At 38.6% G+C, this 18,581-nt stretch overlaps 2 protein-coding genes across 2 annotated transcripts; both read left to right on the top strand.

Annotated features, from left to right (window-relative positions):
- Positions 1 to 799: 799 nt before the first annotated feature.
- Positions 800 to 2,514, top strand: LOC148872966 (uncharacterized). The gene has a single exon (XM_088971130.1). It carries the CDS (start codon positions 1,146 to 1,148, stop codon positions 2,229 to 2,231), a length of 1,086 nt encoding a protein of 361 aa, XP_088827256.1. The 5' UTR covers positions 800 to 1,145; the 3' UTR covers positions 2,232 to 2,514.
- A 6,757-nt stretch (positions 2,515 to 9,271) lies between these two features.
- On the top strand, positions 9,272 to 11,732 carry LOC148872965 (expansin-A15-like). The gene is made up of 4 exons (XM_088971129.1): positions 9,272 to 9,676; positions 9,791 to 9,920; positions 10,027 to 10,339; positions 10,825 to 11,732. The coding sequence occupies exons 2-4, from the start codon at positions 9,794 to 9,796 to the stop codon at positions 11,126 to 11,128; spliced, it is 744 nt and encodes a 247-aa protein (XP_088827255.1). The 5' UTR covers positions 9,272 to 9,676; positions 9,791 to 9,793; the 3' UTR covers positions 11,129 to 11,732.
- The last annotated feature ends 6,849 nt before the right edge of the window (positions 11,733 to 18,581 follow it).

The following is an 18,581-nucleotide window of genomic DNA, read 5'->3' as shown; positions in this document are numbered from 1 at the left end:
CATTGAGAATATTTCCATAAAGCACAGAAATATGGAGATAAGTCCGAACTCATGTTCCCATTCATTGCCATTCATTCAGACTTCAAACCCTTGGCTCAAAGGACAAAGGTGTGTTTGTCTTTTGACATGGAGGGGGCTTCTTTGGTACTTATTTTACCTAACATGGGCATTTGTAACAGCAAAGTGAGAATGGAGATTAGAGAAGGCCATCCGTCCTTGGGGATGGCAATTTCCACCTTATGATTTGGGGGATTTTACAACCCCTTTGGGTATGGATAAGGTATTTTATTAAGTTAAATCCATCCTTCTTCTGACTCTATCCACCCTCTCTTACTCGTATGGCAATTGCTAAAATACTCTTAATAATTAAATTATTGTTGTAAGGCATTTAAACTTATGTTTCATGTGTTGAAATTAATAATTGAGTGTTTTGCAAAGGATAATTAATAATTATGTGTTTTTTTACCTGTTTCAATCAAATAATTGAAAATTTTGATATTTGTTCATATTATTTTGCTTACTTATTACTTATACATAATAGGAAATAACAGAAAATTAAATGTAAGTATTAGATTAAACCTATCAATCCAACTTGCCTCACCCTTCAATGCGGGAAGGGCTTTTGCATTTTCAAGTACAGGGAGGGTTTGGATTTTGAAAATCCAATATTGCAGCTCTTGGAGAGGATACTTGTTGGGAGGTTTGGGGAAGTGGGGATGATTTAGAATTTACAAAACCCTCTCCAAACCTGCCCCGTTGCCATCCCTCTCTGTCCTATTGCCAACCACCATTGAAGAAGTTCTATCACCCATGTAGTGATATACCATGTGACAATAATCTGGGTAGTTTAGTTTGCATTTGAATTTTAAACGGTGGAGCCTGTGTTGTGAATTGTGACTGAGATACGGAGAATCTGAGATGGATGGATGAATGGATGATCAATGATCTCAAAAGAAGTCAGCCATTAACCATGCGCATTCATCTTAAAAAGCTTCCACCGTGACCCAGTGCCAGAGCCTCCTACTTGTGAGTTGTGACTGTGACTCTGCGTAAGTGTGAGTTACCACTTTCCATCTCTTGTCATGTGATTGCCATTAAGGTTGCTCCACCGCTCCCACTCACTCCGTTCACGTTCTGACTCTTCTATGTTGCCTACGAGACCCAGTTTCCTCACTTCATTCTTCACTTTAATCCCCTTTTGGTTCCCCCTTTCAACCCAAATTTCTCTTCTACTTGTACTACTTCCTACTTCTACCCTCCTTTATCCATTCACCAACAAAACATCATCGCCCATGAAGGACTTGTCCTTTTTTCTCCTCAAGAACTCTCTGGGAGCCAAGATGAAGAAAGGCTTCCGAAGCTTCTGCAATGGTGTTGGTTCTACCTCCACACTAAACCAACGGAAGACTGACTTTTCTTCCTTCATCACCCCATCTCCCATTACCTCCCCCTACTTGGATTGCACCGATAAGAACCCACCACCGACTTTGGAGGAGATGATCTTACAGCTAGAATTGGAAGAGGAGGCAGCAGCAGCAAGGAGGAAGGCCAAGGTCGATGACTATGACGTCTGTCGACGTAGGATGTCGTGTGTCGACAGCTCTGATATTCTTTGTTCTGCAAGGAACGCACTGAATCAGTACCCACGATTTTCTCTGGATGGTAGGGATTCCATGTATCGATCTTCATTCCGCAATTTCAGCCCAGGCCCAGGTAGTGGTGCTAGTTGTTCTAGGAGCAGCTGTAAGGATGGACGGAAATCAGTATGTTGTCCCGGCGGTGGTGGGCTTGGAGTTGGAGGGAGACTTTATAGCAATGGCTTTGAGTTGGATCTGGAGAGAACCCTTGGTCTACCTCCCACTTTAGCTGGAGAAAGCGTGGTTTGGTGCAAACCAGGTGTTGTGGCCAAGCTGATGGGTTTGGAGGCCATGCCGGTACCTCTCTTTACTAATAGAAAACACAGTAAAGAGAGAATGAGCTCATCTGCTATCAGGAGGGAAAACCTTAGGAGAGCTGAGAGACGGGAATTGGAGAAGAGAAGGCAGCTGAGCACGTCTGGTTTAAAGGGTGGCAGGGGAACTGGGAGGGAGAGTCTGACAGTGACAGGTTCTTCTTCCACCACTGCAGCTGGTTATTGCTTCATGAGACCAATTGCAGTAGAAGCCACAAGGAGTAGAACAGATTGGCAAGCCTGTGGACAGGCTTTAATTTATACGTGCAACAGGATTTGAGTGGAGAAACCATATGGGGTTGGGGGTTGTGTACATATGTCAAGTGTTTTACATTGTACAAATTAGACTAGTAACTAAATCTTGGTTCCATGTCTCATCTGATCTGATCTGCCAACTACTCTGAAATCTGAATTGGGTTGAAAAATGGGTTAAAAGGCCACTACCCAAGCCCAATGTCGGTCCCAGCTATCTGGGTCTTGGGAGGGGTAGACTGGGTAAGGGTCTAACCTTCGATATTTTATTTTATTTTGTACAAAGTGGCTGCGTTATGTGTTTTTTTGAATGATCTACATGTTTCTTTTTTCTTTTTTCTTTTAATTCATGGGGCTAACTTGGGTTGGGTTGTTTAATGGGCCCAGACCTTAATCTGAGCTTGATAGTTGAAACTCTTCAAGTTGGGCAATCGGACTTGCAGCCCTACCCATTACACTCCCCCACTCAACCCAAAGCCCTGGTGACAGAGGGATTTGATCCCAAGTCAAGTTGATAAGGATAGTGGTTAAGATTTAAGACAATCGCATTACATATACAGAGTGTTTGGTTTCGTGGGCGTTTATTTCAATAAACGCTGTGATATAGGCACCACTTCAGCAGTTCTCCTTTCTTGTTCTTCTGTACGCATCGAGAATGGCAAAAGTAGACTTCGGTTTTTGTGTATGCCTACCGTTTGAAAAAATTCTTTTTTAAAACTTTACAGATGATTAGACGTTTTTTCATTGTTATGCCAATGTGGTGTCTAGTGGCAGTTATAAACGATTGTAATTATTAATTTTCTTGATTTTATAAGCAAATAAAATACAAATATTGAATGAAAAAACATAAATGAAACCAAGCACACATAATTTCTAGATTGAAATATAAGCAAGCATTCGTTGCCAAGGGTAGCTCCACCAGAAGCTTTTACGGCGGAGTAGTATCTACAGCTAAAAGACAGAGGATGAGAGGAAGCCGCAGTGAATATGCACAAGCAAGAGATTCCATTCCATTCCACGATTCATTGCAAATGTCTATGTTACGTATCATTACTGATTTTTCTCAGTATTTTTTGTCCTTTAGGCCTGGTTTGTTTCCAGTGCAATTCTATTTGTATTGGTGCAATTCTATTTTCTCTGGAATTATTTGCGTCTGAGGCTGATAAAGATTGACAAACAAACCTTTTCTTCATCCAGTCATTTCAACCCTTGAATGCCCCTTGTATTTTTCTGATTTGCCCCTTTCACTTCATCCACTACTTCAAACTTGACAACTTGTGGTTCGCCACCCAAAAGCTTGGTTGACAAAGCCTCAGCTGCCATGGCTTGTAATTAGGTGATCCAACCTTTCCTTTGGTTGTTTCAGCATCTTCTCCTGCCTTCTATCTAACATACCAATTTGGCTTCAAGGCAAACCAAGCATTCTTTTTCTCACAATTGGGCTCTGATAAAATTGTTATGGAGAGAAGGATTGAAATGGGTATGAGATGAACAAAGAAGAAAAAGGTTTTAAGTTTCTTCTGATACCAAAGGATTGAATTGGATTAACAGAAGAGGAATTCGAGAGACCAGTTAATAGACTAAAGGCAATTTCCACAGATTCAAGCACATCCTATTCTTGCTTAAAACAATTCAAAGAACCCATCTACCCTTCAGAAGGTTTTAATCAAGTTTCAGCCCAAAGTTTGGTTTGCAATAGAATTGAGATATTCAACAATCAACAGGCTTCAACTTTACCAATGAAACAAAAAAAAGACCAGCACATTATTTTAAAATATCTGTTATAAAAGTACAATATTTTTAGTTATTACTTCAAGAAATATTCATGTGGGCACCATTAGACTTTTTATGTTTAATTTCTGAGCTGATCATGTTAATCATATTATACAATCTTATGCTTAAAGGAATCAACACATGCAATTTAATGCAGAAAACCACCGTCAGAAATATTGCAATTGGGTATCTTTTAAAGTCAAAGCATTAATAAATAGGGTTTATTTGTAAACAAATCATCTAATGACAGAAGAGCAGATGTTGAGAGCTCATCAACAAAGGAACTTTACTGGGCAACTCTGGTACAACCGTACCCAGGCCATATTAGGCAAATGGAACACATTATTTTTCAATAAGAATTGTATAAGTTGTAGAGCATTTCAACACAATAAATACCCTCCTTTTTTTTTAAACAAAAAGTTTTAAAATTGTTTCGGTTGTAATCCTGTCCTGATTATGTGAAAAGAATCTAATTGGTTAGCAAATTAATACATCTGATTGGGCTTTTAATGCAATAATCTCTTTCCTTCCCCTCAACAACAATAACAACCATAAATAAATAAATAAAAAAAGAAAAGAAAAGAAGGTCACATATATAAGGTACCATGGTACAACTACTATCTACGGCATCTGCATGTGCCCACTTGGGAAAATTTTAAGCATTCCTCATCTTCTTCAATAGAGGTTTGTTTTTTCAGAATATGTCAGATGTTTAGTGAGGATGTCTACCGCCAATCCGCCAATTGTAAAGATTCAACTGCGCTATTGGGTTTGTCATTCACTAGTCGGGGTATCTGAATTCAGTAACTCTGTACATGGGCCAAATCGATAAAATATGAAAAACCCATCTGAATTTATTTGGACCCAATCACTTGAAATCAGAGGATCTTCATATAGTATCCATAATAGCATATAGCCAGATATAAATCTGGTTGCATTTACAACCTGAACTCCACCAACACATCATTTGGATTTTGGTCCATTGTTCATCCAATCCTTTTTCTCTTTCCTTCTTTAGGTTAATGTGGGCCAACCTCCACCTGGTTTATGTTTCGGTTGGGTTAGGCGGGTTTGAAACTTTGAATATGGTGCATTAATATGAACCAATTTGGGGGAAGTTAACAAATTTTGTGAAATTCTTTGAAGAACATTTCCTCCACTTTCTCATTTCTATCAAGCAAAATATAGCCCAAGTCATCACCTTTGGAATGAGTAGTCCCTCAAATTCTTAAAATATGGGCGAAAGCTTTGGTTTGTTTGGGGCTGGCTATAGCCTATAGGACCACAAAGACAGTCTGTGTAAGCCCATAACTCACTGCTGCCCTAATTTTAATTAGGGGTAAAGGTGAGAAAGCCTTACTGTTTTTGGGCCTTTATTGTTCAATGTTTTTTGGTATTAATCACTGCATGACACCCCTTAAGTAGGAAAAGATTCAAATAAGTGTGAATGTAAATATATAGAGTGTAAAGCAGTTCATATAAATTGCAAAATTGGGCTAGTTTTGCACTGACAGATTTACCTTCTTACCCATGGTTTTCAAAACCGGACCGTTTTTTTCCCCAAACCTGCTTTTCCCCTCAAAACCGTTGATTTTGGTCAGCAAACTGCTGAACCGGCTGGTTAACCATTCGAGCCATTTGAACGGTTTTGACCTTTTTCAAACTTTTTAATATATTTTTTAAATTTTTTGTCAGAATGGGCTGGCCATTCGGGTCGAACAGTCAGACCGTTCGAACCAGTAACTGGACCCCTGATCGGTTCGATCACCGATTCGGTTTTAAAAACCATGTTCTTACCAAACAGACTTTTAACTGTAATAGGTGCAAATATGAATGTAAATTTACTTCTTTAATATTGATGTACTTTTACATCTTATTATCAATGTAAATATGCATTGATCTGTCATTTGTCAATACATAAATGTAATATTGTCAAACACAGGCAAAAATGAACCAGAGTGCAAATATACTCTAAACTGGAATTTACACCCCATTTGCATCGTTTCAAAACGCAGCCTAAAGGTCGTTACTCTTTTAAGTAAACAGTGCAATATCACATCAACAGCTCTTTTCTTTAATAATAGTGCATTCAAAAACCACACCACGGTTAGTAGTATGGAACAATTCATCTGGCGCACCAACTGAGTTATCTCTTAATTGGTTACTATTCAATGTTTTGTGCTTTGAAACTTGCCATCCCCAAATTTTACTTCATTTAATTGGACGGTGGAGGAAGGAGAAACTTGTTACAAATCATCTGATTTCACTCAATTTTGGCCAGCTTGCCCATGCTTATTTTAGTGCCACCCAACCCAAAAGAGTTGTGGGTTTTTTTCCAGGCAAAAGAAGCAGCTCCATTATAGTCCATTCCAACCTTGGAATCAGTTAGCAGGTCAGGTCGAGGCTGAGACAGTTCCAACACCTAATTAACTTCTTTTGGGTACATACATGGCCGGCTACAACAATTACGTTACGTACATGGCTGAAGGAGTGCAACGGCTGTCGGCAGGGCGATGAGCACTAGCAACCACAGCAAAGCGGTCCCCTATGGCTGGCTGTGGGGCTGTGGGCACTTGATTCTAAAGCTGGAATCATGCGTCCACACTTAGAGCCACTTGGGGGCTTGCATGCAGAGGCTTTCAAGCTTCAAGTCAACCAGGTCATTAAATTGGGAGGGCCCTAGCACATTGGCTGGGCCTCACTCCATGGGCGTCTCCGGTTTGGGCAAGTGCGGCTCTTGTTCATTCTACTCTATCACACCATACTTGACACTCTTTATCCACATATGGTTGCATAATGCAGAAGAATTCCTCTCTCTCTCTCTGGTCTAATTTCATACAACTAGCGTGCTTGGTGCTAGGAGTTGGAGATAGACTGATGTCACTCAAAATCATGGGAAAGCTGGACTTTTGGATCAAACGTGGGCAGATTTCATGCAGTTGAGACGTCTTAACTTAGCTTTTTTAGACACATACCCTTGCTTTTCAACCCATTCTAGACTTTTCAATTTCAAGTGGCCATGTGATCCCATGTGCAGTTTCGTATTTTATTCTCCGAATTGAACGTTCTGTTCCATTGAAATCTCAGCTTATCACCTTTTCTTTCAGACTTTCTTCGTGCTATTGTTCTTTTCTCTTATAAACATTCAATCGAATATATGTTCATAATTTTTTTTTTGGTTTCTACATCTCTTCCAGTTTTCAGAAACTGACTAATGAAAACAAAATAACAAAGAAATCAACAATCCTACTGAATTCAACAACTTATCTATCTACTATGGAAGCATTATTATTAGTTCCAATCATTCTGTATATGTGGTCTCTACTCGGATTGGGCGGCTTGGGTTTTTTCTTCTGGCGGCCATACAAAAACATTATCATCACTATTTTCTTACGTTTCTATCTGTTTCGGTGAAGTATGACCGGGTCTACGCCTACTTATTGCGACAGATTTCAACAGAATAAGGAACTGAAGGAGAGACAGATATATAAGAAATCTCACTTCTCATGTCTTGCATATATAATCCACCCAAGAGTTAAAAACTTATTAGGACAAAGTGGGAGTAACAACTTTCTCAAAATATTGAACTACTTTCCTTTTAATGAAGCATGCACATGAACATTATTTGACTTGAAAGAGTGGTTAACATATATTATATAATATGGTGCAGTTAGGTGATCATCTTTGTTTATATATACTTGAGCTTAACAACTCCTAATGATGAACACGAGTGAAGATAAATCAAAGTTCTCCTCTCTATACCTCTATACATTGTCTGATTGAAGTCATGGTAGTTAAGAGGAAGACCCAAGTGGGATTTTTAATAATTCTCCGGAGAAAACTGAAAAGAGTGAGATCACTCTGAACATGGAAGTGGGAAGACAAGAATATATATACATATATAATAGATGAAGTTGAAATATCACCATAGATGCTTAACTGTTTTTCCTTTCTCATCATCTGCTAATAAGTTATTAAGCTATAATTCCCAATAAAATAATCATGTGAGTTTATTGAAAACTTGAAAGACTGTATACATACCCATGTTGTAATCTGAAAGGAAAAATGATTAGCTTGAGTAATTAACCCTGCATTTAGGAAGTTGCTGATCAATACACTGAAGACAACTGAAACTTTAGGATAGACCATGATCCCTAGTTGTGTTTTTAGTTCTGTTGGTTTGTTAAGCTCTAAAGAAGAGAATTATATGTATATATTCAATGGTCTACTAATGAAAATCATTGCAGATAATCAGCTGAGATTGCTCAAAAAGAGAGAAGTTGATTAGAAAGCAAAGGGAGTGAAAGGGCTAGATTGTCATTTACTCCCTTCAGATTGACGGTTTACCACATGCAGAGCACTTTGATCAGACCCTTTAGATCCTAAATTTGTGGTAGAGAAGTTTGCCTGTTAATCTTCTGATTTCTTTCTTTAATAAGGGTTCTTGTTTCAGTAGGGTTTGGAAAAGTCAAAGGGATTCCCAACGAGGCTGGCTAACAAGTCAAACGAAGAATCCCCCATCATCCCATGTGCCTCCTTGGGGCATCAAATCCATATTTAATTTGCAGAAGATGTGAAGAAAACTATAAACAATTTCCTTGAACAAAAAAAGAATAATAATATCCTCAGGCTCCAACAGCTGACCCATGAGCTTGAATAAGTTAAGTTGATAGAAAGGACAAGGACTAGAATTTAACCCCTTTTCATCATCTTCTTCTTCTTTATGAGAAAGAGAATCAAACTAAAAATAGCCAACACAGAAATATTAATCTTACCATTTGTTCTGAATATATGCTCTCAAGTCTCAACCTTTGGTGGTTGACACCTCTGATATCTTTTTAGTGCTTTTTTTTTTCTAGGACCCAGACAAAGTGTATGACAGCATCTCAATTTTATCTTTGAAGAATAAGATTCTAAAGAGTTTAATATGAAAGTAAAACTCAGGGATATGACTTTTCATTTTGTTGGAGTAAATAATTAAATTATGCTTCCATCCATGAAGCTCCAACTAGAGATGATGCTCGAAGCAGAACATATCATAATTATAACCTACAGAATTCAACTCATTTGGAAGCATCTAATTATTATTCCAAAACAAATTTTAGCGTCAGACCAGTCTCTGTTTCTCGCATAGTAAGTCTATCCAGAATCAATGAGCTGGGTGGGCCGGCCATGTGAAAGGGCATGAGTTGTGAGGAGCATCTTTGGAGTCTAGAGCAAAAGAGCATTAGGGGGCTCTTCTCTGAAATTTTTATTAAACAGACAAGTACAGTCACTGCATTCCCAAGGCATCTTGGTTTTGGAAACCTCATAGCCAAATAGGTCAAAGTCCACTACATGTTACACATACAGATACAGTACGGTCAATTTATGAAAGAGTGCAAAAATTAAAAAGGTGGAGGTTGCTTACAGTTGATGCTTTCAACTTTTAACAGTTCAGTTTCAGTTAGTTGTTAGGATCCTATTCTCCACCTTTTTTTTTTAATATTTGTTTAAATTATATAATCATTAATACGAGCTTTTTTCTCCACCTCCCAGACCCACCATCCGCATCTATAAAATGCACTTTCAAGTTTCAACCCCTCGCATCTTCAACTCCTCTGATCCTCTCTTTCATTCATCTTCATCTTCTGAAATCTGGGTTTTCTCTTTCATATCTCTCACACCTCTCTCTGAAGCCCAAAACCACATTTCTTTAGTGTAAGTTGCTCTTTCCCCACTCAACCAACTTCTTAGATCACCGTTTCTTGCTGATTCCCTCTCAGAAGCACGGGATCTGAAATGGGTCTCCCTTGTTTTCTCTTTCTTTTGCAGGAAATGGACTTCCTTGGTGTTTCCCTGATGGTCCTTCTGGCCATGTTGCAGTTAGTTCATGGCTTTGGAAGTGGGTGGACTGATGCCCACGCTACATTCTATGGAGGTGGTGATGCTTCTGGTACAATGGGTAAGAATAAGATCATATCCCTTCCAAAATCATCTTTTGTTCTCTAAAAATGTCATCCTTCTGGTTTCTCTGTCATCCTCTCATCTCAATGTTTTGGTTGTTGAAGGTGGAGCTTGTGGGTATGGAAATCTATACAGTCGAGGTTATGGAACGAATACAGCTGCACTGAGTACTGCTCTGTTCAACAACGGGTTGAGCTGTGGAGCTTGTTACGAGATCAAATGTGTAAATGATCCCAAATGGTGTTTACCAGGATCCATCATTATTACTGCAACCAACTTCTGCCCGCCAAACAATGCTCTCCCAAACAATGCAGGAGGGTGGTGCAACCCTCCCCTGCAGCACTTTGATCTTTCTCAGCCTGTCTTCCAACGCATTGCTCAGTACAAAGCAGGGATAGTCCCTGTTCAATACAGAAGGTATGACCTTTCTGCATGAGATGTTTAATGATTAAAGTAAACATTTAAGCTAACTACGACCATATTAAAACAAAAATTTTCAATCTTCCAGAGTAATAGAAACCCATTTTCTCTCTGTAACTTCCACAAAACCCCTTTTCTTCCTATTGCTTTAAGCTCCCCAAACCTTAAGCCATAAATCCATAACAGTACGGTTCACTGATTCTTTCATTCATCTCTTCAATTTCCATTTCAAAATTTACAAGGGTGCAGGGCGGAACCCACTTGTCTGGTTAGCATTAAAACCAGAACCCCCTTCATCCTCTCTACCTTCAAAGCTTCCAAACTCCAATTATTCATAAGTACCTCTTCCACCCCACTTATCCAAACAATGGCCCAAGCAATAAACTCTTGAAACTCAGCATACCCCAATTTACTTTGAATTCTCTGATCCCCTGATCTTTGTTTTCTCTCCCCCTTTATTTATTTATTTATTTTTTTTGCAGAGTTGCTTGCAAGAAGACTGGTGGGATAAGGTTCACCATCAATGGCCACTCTTACTTCAACCTTGTGCTTATCACAAACGTTGGTGGAGCTGGTGATGTTGTGGCAGTCTCCATCAAAGGCTCTAGAACTGGTTGGCAAGCTATGTCTCGAAACTGGGGCCAAAACTGGCAGAGCAACTCTTACCTTAATGGTCAGGCTCTCTCCTTCAAGGTCACAACAAGTGATGGACAAACTGTAGTCTCCAACAACGTAGCTCCTGCCAACTGGGCTTTTGGCCAAACCTACAGTGGCGGACAGTTTTAAGCCAGTCTCCTTCAAATTCTCCAAGAACTAACCCAAAGCACCTCCAAATTTAGCGTCTCTCCGCCTAACTTAGCCTATATATAGGGGTTGCAGTTCTTTTTCACTAATTACATATACAAGGTATGAATATAGCTAGTCGTTTCTATCTGGGGTGGCCTTTTTTGATATGGCCCTGAACGATTTCTATCTGACCGTGTACGTGGGCTTTAAGTGGCAATGCATTCACACACGCAGAAAAATTCGAAGGGTTGGTGTGGAGAGGTCTTTAGAGTATGTGGAAGACCTCCATTAAATCCAGAGAAGAAGCTTCTGTTGGATTATTGTGGTCGGTTAGATTTGGCTGAGGTGAACAGCGTTTGTCACCCGCCCATAAATGTCTTTGTTTTTGGTTTTCTTTTACTTTTGCCTTTGCCAATGATTTCTGGCGGTATTGTTGTAAGATCGGAGAGGAGACAGAGATGGAGATATATATATGTATTTAGTGCAAGAGATCTTTTAGCTTTTATTATGTTATTAAGGTTTTGAACGAGTGATGAGAAAGGTCTGTAATCAGATTTTCATGGGAAATATATAAATAAAATGGGGGTGTTTCAAGTGCAATAAATGGGACTCTTTTCTTTCTTTGCTCCTGCACCTACAACACCTATTAGGAAAATTGATCGTTGAGGGGCTAGAAGAGCGGAACGGATGGTGGAATTAATAAGAAATGATTTAAACAACTATAGTAGCCATGGTTGGGACAATACTTAAATGATGATGATGATTCTCAGTTAATTGAACTCTCAGTGCAATAACTAGTAGCCATCTCTGTAGAAGTTGATTACAGAAAACAATGGCAGTGAAAATTGTAATCTCCTTCTTTGCCAGTAGTTAGTTAAGCCCAACGGTGGATGGTTCTTAACCTTTTTATTTTTGTTTATTTTTTATTTAGAAAGTATGGCAAATGGAGGGGTTTCAAAATTCAGAGGGAAGAAAAGCAAAAATATTGAAAATTAATAATTATTTGAGAAAAGGGGAGAGGTTGGGTGGGGGGGGGGGGGGACCAGGGGCCCTTTCACACAAAGCTCAATTTATTTTTAAATTAAATCATTTTTTTTTTCTGCAAAAGATATTCCTCCTTTCATTTTCCTCACACGTGGTTAGTTATTTTTAAATTAAATCATTAAAATATAAAAAATCAAAATAAAAGAAAACTTCTGTGGTCTTAATTATCTCTAATAAAATCCATCCATTATTCAAATAAAAACCTTCTTAGATCTTAATTGTTTCTAATAAAATGCACCATTACTCTCTCCATTAAGATCTCTCTCTTCAATAGTCAATGTTTGTAATGTATTCCTTTGTCCCAATAAATTCCAAATCTATATTAAAACAAGATTGTCGGTGCTAGCACCTTGTTTTGTCTAGTTTTTTGTTAATTTCTTTTCTCTAAATGATGTAAACTCCCAAGGTATAAGAGATAACACTGTTACACTGCTTCTTCCAAAGACTTTTCACATTCCAAATTAATTAATACTAACATTCAATGTAGTGTCGTTACAATGATGTTAGTGGTCTTGGGTGCTTATGAAATGAAATTCACTTTGCAAGGTGCCAACCAATTGGTTGAGATAAGGTCTCTTGTTGGTCGCAGCAGAGATTTGAGATCGAATCCCACCTGTACCCGGGTTGGGGGATGGGTTACCCCCGTTGGTTATGTGGCACTTTTGGGGACTCACAAATTGAAAAGAAACTTTATTAGCTTTGTGCTTTCTAACAACCCATAACTTGGAAATGATTTACCCAAGTTCTTACTTTAATGGAAATTTCTTATTGAAGTCTTTCGGTATGGTAATACTTCTACCAAATACCGGTTAAATAAGAAATTGTGAGAGATTGGTTGAGATTGAAATGAAAAACAGTCTTTCCAGTTCTAATGTAAGAGTTAGAGAACACAGAAAATCTTGCAGACTCACTACAATAAGCAAGATATATTAGGGCAAATGGATGATAAGTACAACCAAATTTGATTTTTGTTGATAATTGAAATTGAATAAGATCTTATTTATTGGATATATATATATATATATATATATATATATATATATATATTATTTGACTAAAATTTGGTTTGCAATGGATTTTGGGTAGTATAAAGAATTTAAATTTACAATGATTAAAATATTATATATTATTAGTAAAATGAATAAAAATGACTTTAATACTGCATTTTATGAACAAAATGAATTGAAAATTACCTGTATTTTTTTTGGGTAAAGAAATTCCAATACTAACAGAACCAAAACAAAGAGAAAGAAAACAACAAAACAAATAAACAACAACTAACCAAAACGAAAATTGGGGCCGGAATAAAGGATCATTGTCCTCATCAATTTCTACCCCAAGAGATTCAGGGGAAGCAGGGGGAGCATCTAGGGGTGTCAACGGACCGGTTTTGGATTGGACTCCGTCCAAATCAAAATTCATTTAGACGGACTGGACGGACCAATATGAAATATTGGATTGGACCAGGTCCATCCATAATGAATTTATATTGGATTGAGCCAATGAACATAGGTGTCAATGGATCAGGTTTGAGTTGAAACCAATCTAAATTAACATGCATTTGAACAGATTAGACAGTCTCTGGACCGGTCCAAAATATTCACTGGACTGGATTGGATCAGGTCCATTTGTAATGGACTCACATTGGACTGGACCGGATCGGACCAAATCCAATCCAATTGACACCCCTAGGAGCATCCACAGAGGCGGGGATGTCCAAAACTCCTCTGAGTAAGAGTTTCCTCTAACAGCCAGGTTATGGACTGAGCTAATTGAATCTCGATATGAACAACAGAAAATAACCTTAACAGCTGTGATAGCATATAAATCATGTAACAAAGGCCAGGCTTCAAGATCACAGTCAAAAGACTTGTGCGATAACACATTAACAACATTAATAGAGTCACAGAAAATGCACAGGTCTTGGATTCCAAGGCAAGACAACACTCTAGAACTGCCCAAACTTGAGCATTGAAAGCTGAAACAAACGTACAAGATCCACATTTTGCAAACAAAAACGCTCCATGGCTACTTGCAATCCAGAAACCAAAACCACTAGATCCAGAAGAGCAAAAGCTACCATCTGTCAAGGCTTTAAAACCAGAAAACTACTCCAACTATTCAAAAAATCAACTCCTTTCAGATGATTAATCCTGGAAGAGACGATTAATTTTGGAGGGGAAGCTCTCCTGACTTGCATCATCCACCTGTGAACAAGAAATAGAGATATGTGGGGATTAGGCATGGAATCCTCAAAAACAAATCCATTTCTGGATTTCCAAATGAACCATAAAATATGACAACTGAATGTTCAATGACAAAACCATCGGAGACCGCAAGAGTTGCCTCCTGAGTTAATCACCAGGCCCACCAATCAGCAAAAGACCCAAATGAATCAACATTAATATGGGTAAGACTGAGACTACTACCGAACCAAGTAGCTCTAGCATAGTAACACTGGAATAGAGCATGCAAAATGCTCTGAGTCTCAGAGGCTATCAACAATGATATTTCTTTTAAACAGAACATGATTCATAGCTATCAACATTATGGTATTGATTTGATAATAGCAGCATTCTGTTAATTTTCTTATGGACAGACATGCCTAGGGTTGTTTGTGTTGAATTCTGTGTCCAACATAAGGTTATTTCCCTTGACTCCTTGAGCATGTTGTAAGCTTTCTCATAACAAGTAATAGCCATGTAGTTGTGGAAGAAGGGGTTCTGCGGGTAAAATAGTTCAAGGTGAATGGTGTCCTTACAATATCTTAGGGAACCACTTCTTTTTTATTAATAGATATATGCAGATACTAACATTATGATTCTCTCTCTCTCTCTCTCTCTAGTACAAGATATATTTAGCAGTTGGGTCAATTGTGGAACTTCCCTACATGAACCCAGACATTCTTTTCCATATGGAGGGATTTGTGGCTGATTCAGATATATACCTACCATCTAGGAGGGCACTTTGGGAATAACCAATTACATCATTTAAAACTAGCTTTAATCTGTTTGTGAAAGACATTGCAAAAATTCTATAAATCACATTACATAAAGATGTTGGCCTAAAATGCTCAACTTTTACTTCAGTCGGTTGTTTTTTTATCAACGTCCTTACCTCCAATCTCCACCAACTTAGCACCTTTAACCTATTTCCCATATGACCACAATTGTAAAACAAGTTAGGAAGCTTTTCATATCTTCCACCATGGTTTTAATCTTCACTTTCACCTCTACCTTCAGGGGTTGGTTGATATTGGTTTCCACCCACACCTTGATAAAGTTATTCATTTGTTGTGACTCCTAGGTGGTTTTATAAACCTTTTCAACTTTCTCAATCAGGTTGGTTGCCAATCTAAAGACCAATCTCTGATTTGATTGCTCCCACCGGGAGCCCTACTATACCAAGTGAATCTAGAAGAGTTTGAATCTGCTTCTCACATAGCACGCCTCACACTAACCTCACAGGCTGTTTTGGTCATACATCTAGAACATCTTCCATATTTTTATTTATTATTCATGGGAAGATGTTCCCAGTACAGGGTGGGATGTGGATGTGAGGTCGGTATGAGGCATGCTGTGTGAGGAGCAGATCCTAATTCAATCTAGAAAGGACACGTCGATAAACTTATCTATTGTATCTTTGTGCTTTAGTTCAATAAGTATTAGTTCATTCATAAAATTCCATGGCTGGCCTTTCATGACGTTCCTTGTATCTCAATTGTAATTAAATCTTAGGCCCCGTTCACTTTTTAGGAAGTTACTTATCTGGGTAAGTGTTTCTTGGGAAATACTTACCTGGTAAATGCATTTATCCATATTACTTTTATTTCCCAGGTAAATAAGAGAATGCCTGTTTTAGTCATAAAAATGCATTATTAAAAGGGGAAGTTTTGTTCCATCCAAGTGTTGGCAACTTTCTTCCTAGGTGGAAAAGTTCCTTGCCCACCTAAGAGATGGGTATCACTTAACTGGGTAAGTAATAACCAAGAGAAATAAATTTTCTATGGACCCTACTGATAGAGGCCCATCTCATCATATGGGCGACAACTCATGGGAAGAATTCAAGATAAGCCAAAGAACTCAAAGAATCCAAGATAATTCAGGAATTCAAGATACATCAAGAATTCAAGATCCATCAAGAATTCAAGAATTCAAGATAATCAAGAACTCAAGAATTCAAGATAATCAAGAATCCTAGAGATCAAGATAATCCAAGACTTTCAAGATTCATGGATTAGATCCAAGAAGATCCAACGGTGAAGATCCAGCCAGAGAGTTCGATCCTATCAAGACCAAGATCAAGAAGAGTTCGATCCAGCCATGTGTTTGAGATGTTTAGACCAACTGCAGTTTTTCTTTCTTAATTACTTTACAATTTCCAGATGTATTATAAATACTGCTATTTTCCAGTTAATAATCATTAATTCAGACTTCATATTTTCAGAATTTCTTCATATTTCCTCTTTAATTTTTGCCACCTTTTCTCTCTCCTAGAGAAATCGTGTAGTTTTCGCTAGAAACTAGTGTTCGCTCGGTGCTTGCATAGCCAACTCCGGTTTTCATTGCTTCCACGCTATGTCAGGTGGTATCAGAGTAGGGAATTCGCCCAGTCATGTCCAACCCAGACGGTAGCAGTCGTAACCCACCCCGTGACGGAGATAAGGGGTTTCCAGCTGTTTGGAGAGCAATTGAAAAACAGCGTACGACAACACGTAACATCGAGCAGCAGTTGGTGGAGATGGCTGAACAACTGCGAACCTTGTTACGGGAGATTGCTCCATGGAACCGGGAACATCCACAGCAAATCGAGGGAGACGATCACGATAGACCACTCGTCCATACTGCATTCCGATGACCAGTCCTGGACGACGACAGTGATGATGATTTAGAATTTTGTGGTGATCCAGTTTTTCCCGGCAATGACAGAAACGACAAAAATTGGCACAATCAAGGTAATTTCAATCCCTGTAGGAATAATGATGAATTTAAACTCAAGGTAGATATTCCTACTTTTAGTGGAGATCTTGGCATAGAGGGACTTCTGGATTGAATCACAGAAGTCGATAGGTTCTTTGATTACATGGAGATACCAGAGGAATGAAGGGTAAAACTAGTAGCTTTCCGATTAAAGGGAGGTGCATATGTTTGGTGGGAATGGATGAGAGAGACCCAGATCAGAGAAGGAAGGGGTCTTGTTCGAACCTGGAGGCGCATGTAACAACTTATAAGAGGTAGATTTTTACCTCCTGATTTTGAACAATATATGTTTGAATCTTACCAGTAGTATGCGCAGGGTTCACGTAGTGTTAATGGGTACACATTATAATTTTTAAGATTAGCAGAAAGAAACCAGTTGTCTGAAAGTGATAACTAGCAGGCAACCCGTTATCTGAGTGGGTTAAGACCGTCCATCAGGGACAAAATTGGTGTACAAATGGTTCTTAGTGTGCAGGAATCAAGGAACCTAGCTCTGGAAGCAGAATTAATGTTCTAAGACAAGGTACGCAGTGATAATTACCGTCGATATAGCGGGAGCAACAATAGACCGACAACTGTCGACAGGAACAAATCAGTCCCGATAGCACAACCCTCTCACCCGACAAGTACAAGTAACGCCGGTAAAGCTACTACAGGAGGACATACTCGAGGTAACCCTTCCAACTCTCATAAACCTAGTAATCCCTATGCAAGGCCTGCTCTATTAAATGCTTTAAATGTAATGAGGTTGGACATAGATCCAGTGACTGTCCCAGGAGAAAGGCAGTTAATATGGTAGAAATGGAGGAGGAAGAAGATGTGGAGGAGGAAGTATACTGTGGACCTGATGGGGAAGATGAAGAGGGTCCATATGAATATGAAGAGTATACCTATGTGGTAAGAAAATTAATGTTGTCTCAGAAAAATAAAGATACTTCTCAAAGGCACAGATTGTTCCGTACTAGATGTACTGTCAAGGGTAAATTATTTGATTTAATTATTGATAGTGGCAGTCAAGAAAATATTATTTGCAGGGATGTCATACAAAGTTTACAATTATTTCCTGAAAAACATCCAAACCCATATACAATTGGGTGGATCAAGGAAGGAGGCGGCGTACGAGCGGAGGAGCGCTGCAAGGTACCTTTTTCTATTGGTAAGTATCATGATGAAGTATATTGTGATATTGTAGATATGAATGCTTGCCATATTTTGTTAGGGAGGCCTTGGCAATTTGAGACAAATGCAAAGCACATGGGTAGGAAGAATACCTACCAACTTGAAAAAGATGGTATACGTTATACTTTGTTACCCATGGCTGAAAAGAATATTCCTAAGGCCCCAAAAGCAAATGAGAAAAATTTCCTTACTATTACCCATCATCATGCTGAATTTGTAAAAGAATGTAAAAATACCCGCGAGGTACATTT

The sequence above is a fragment of the Nelumbo lutea genome, chromosome 2, assembly GCF_056320005.1.
Source record: "Nelumbo lutea isolate HS-2025 chromosome 2, American lotus-T2T, whole genome shotgun sequence".
Classification (NCBI taxonomy): domain Eukaryota; kingdom Viridiplantae; phylum Streptophyta; class Magnoliopsida; order Proteales; family Nelumbonaceae; genus Nelumbo; species Nelumbo lutea.
Note: the sequence above shows the minus strand (reverse complement) of the source record. Positions and strands in the feature narration are given on the sequence as shown.

What these genes read in the sequence shown, in the direction of transcription:
- LOC148872966 (XM_088971130.1), top strand. Translation starts at nt 1,146, where the DNA reads ATGTTGCCTACGAGACCCAGTTTCCTCACTTCATTCTTCACTTTAATC.
- LOC148872965 (XM_088971129.1), top strand. Translation starts at nt 9,794, where the DNA reads ATGGACTTCCTTGGTGTTTCCCTGATGGTCCTTCTGGCCATGTTGCAG. An exon ending in TGATGCTTCTGGTACAATGG is followed by an intron (nt 9,921 to 10,026) that starts GTAAGAATAAGA and finishes TGGTTGTTGAAG; the next exon opens with GTGGAGCTTGTGGGTATGGA. An exon ending in GTCCCTGTTCAATACAGAAG is followed by an intron (nt 10,340 to 10,824) that starts GTATGACCTTTC and finishes TTTTTTTTGCAG; the next exon opens with AGTTGCTTGCAAGAAGACTG.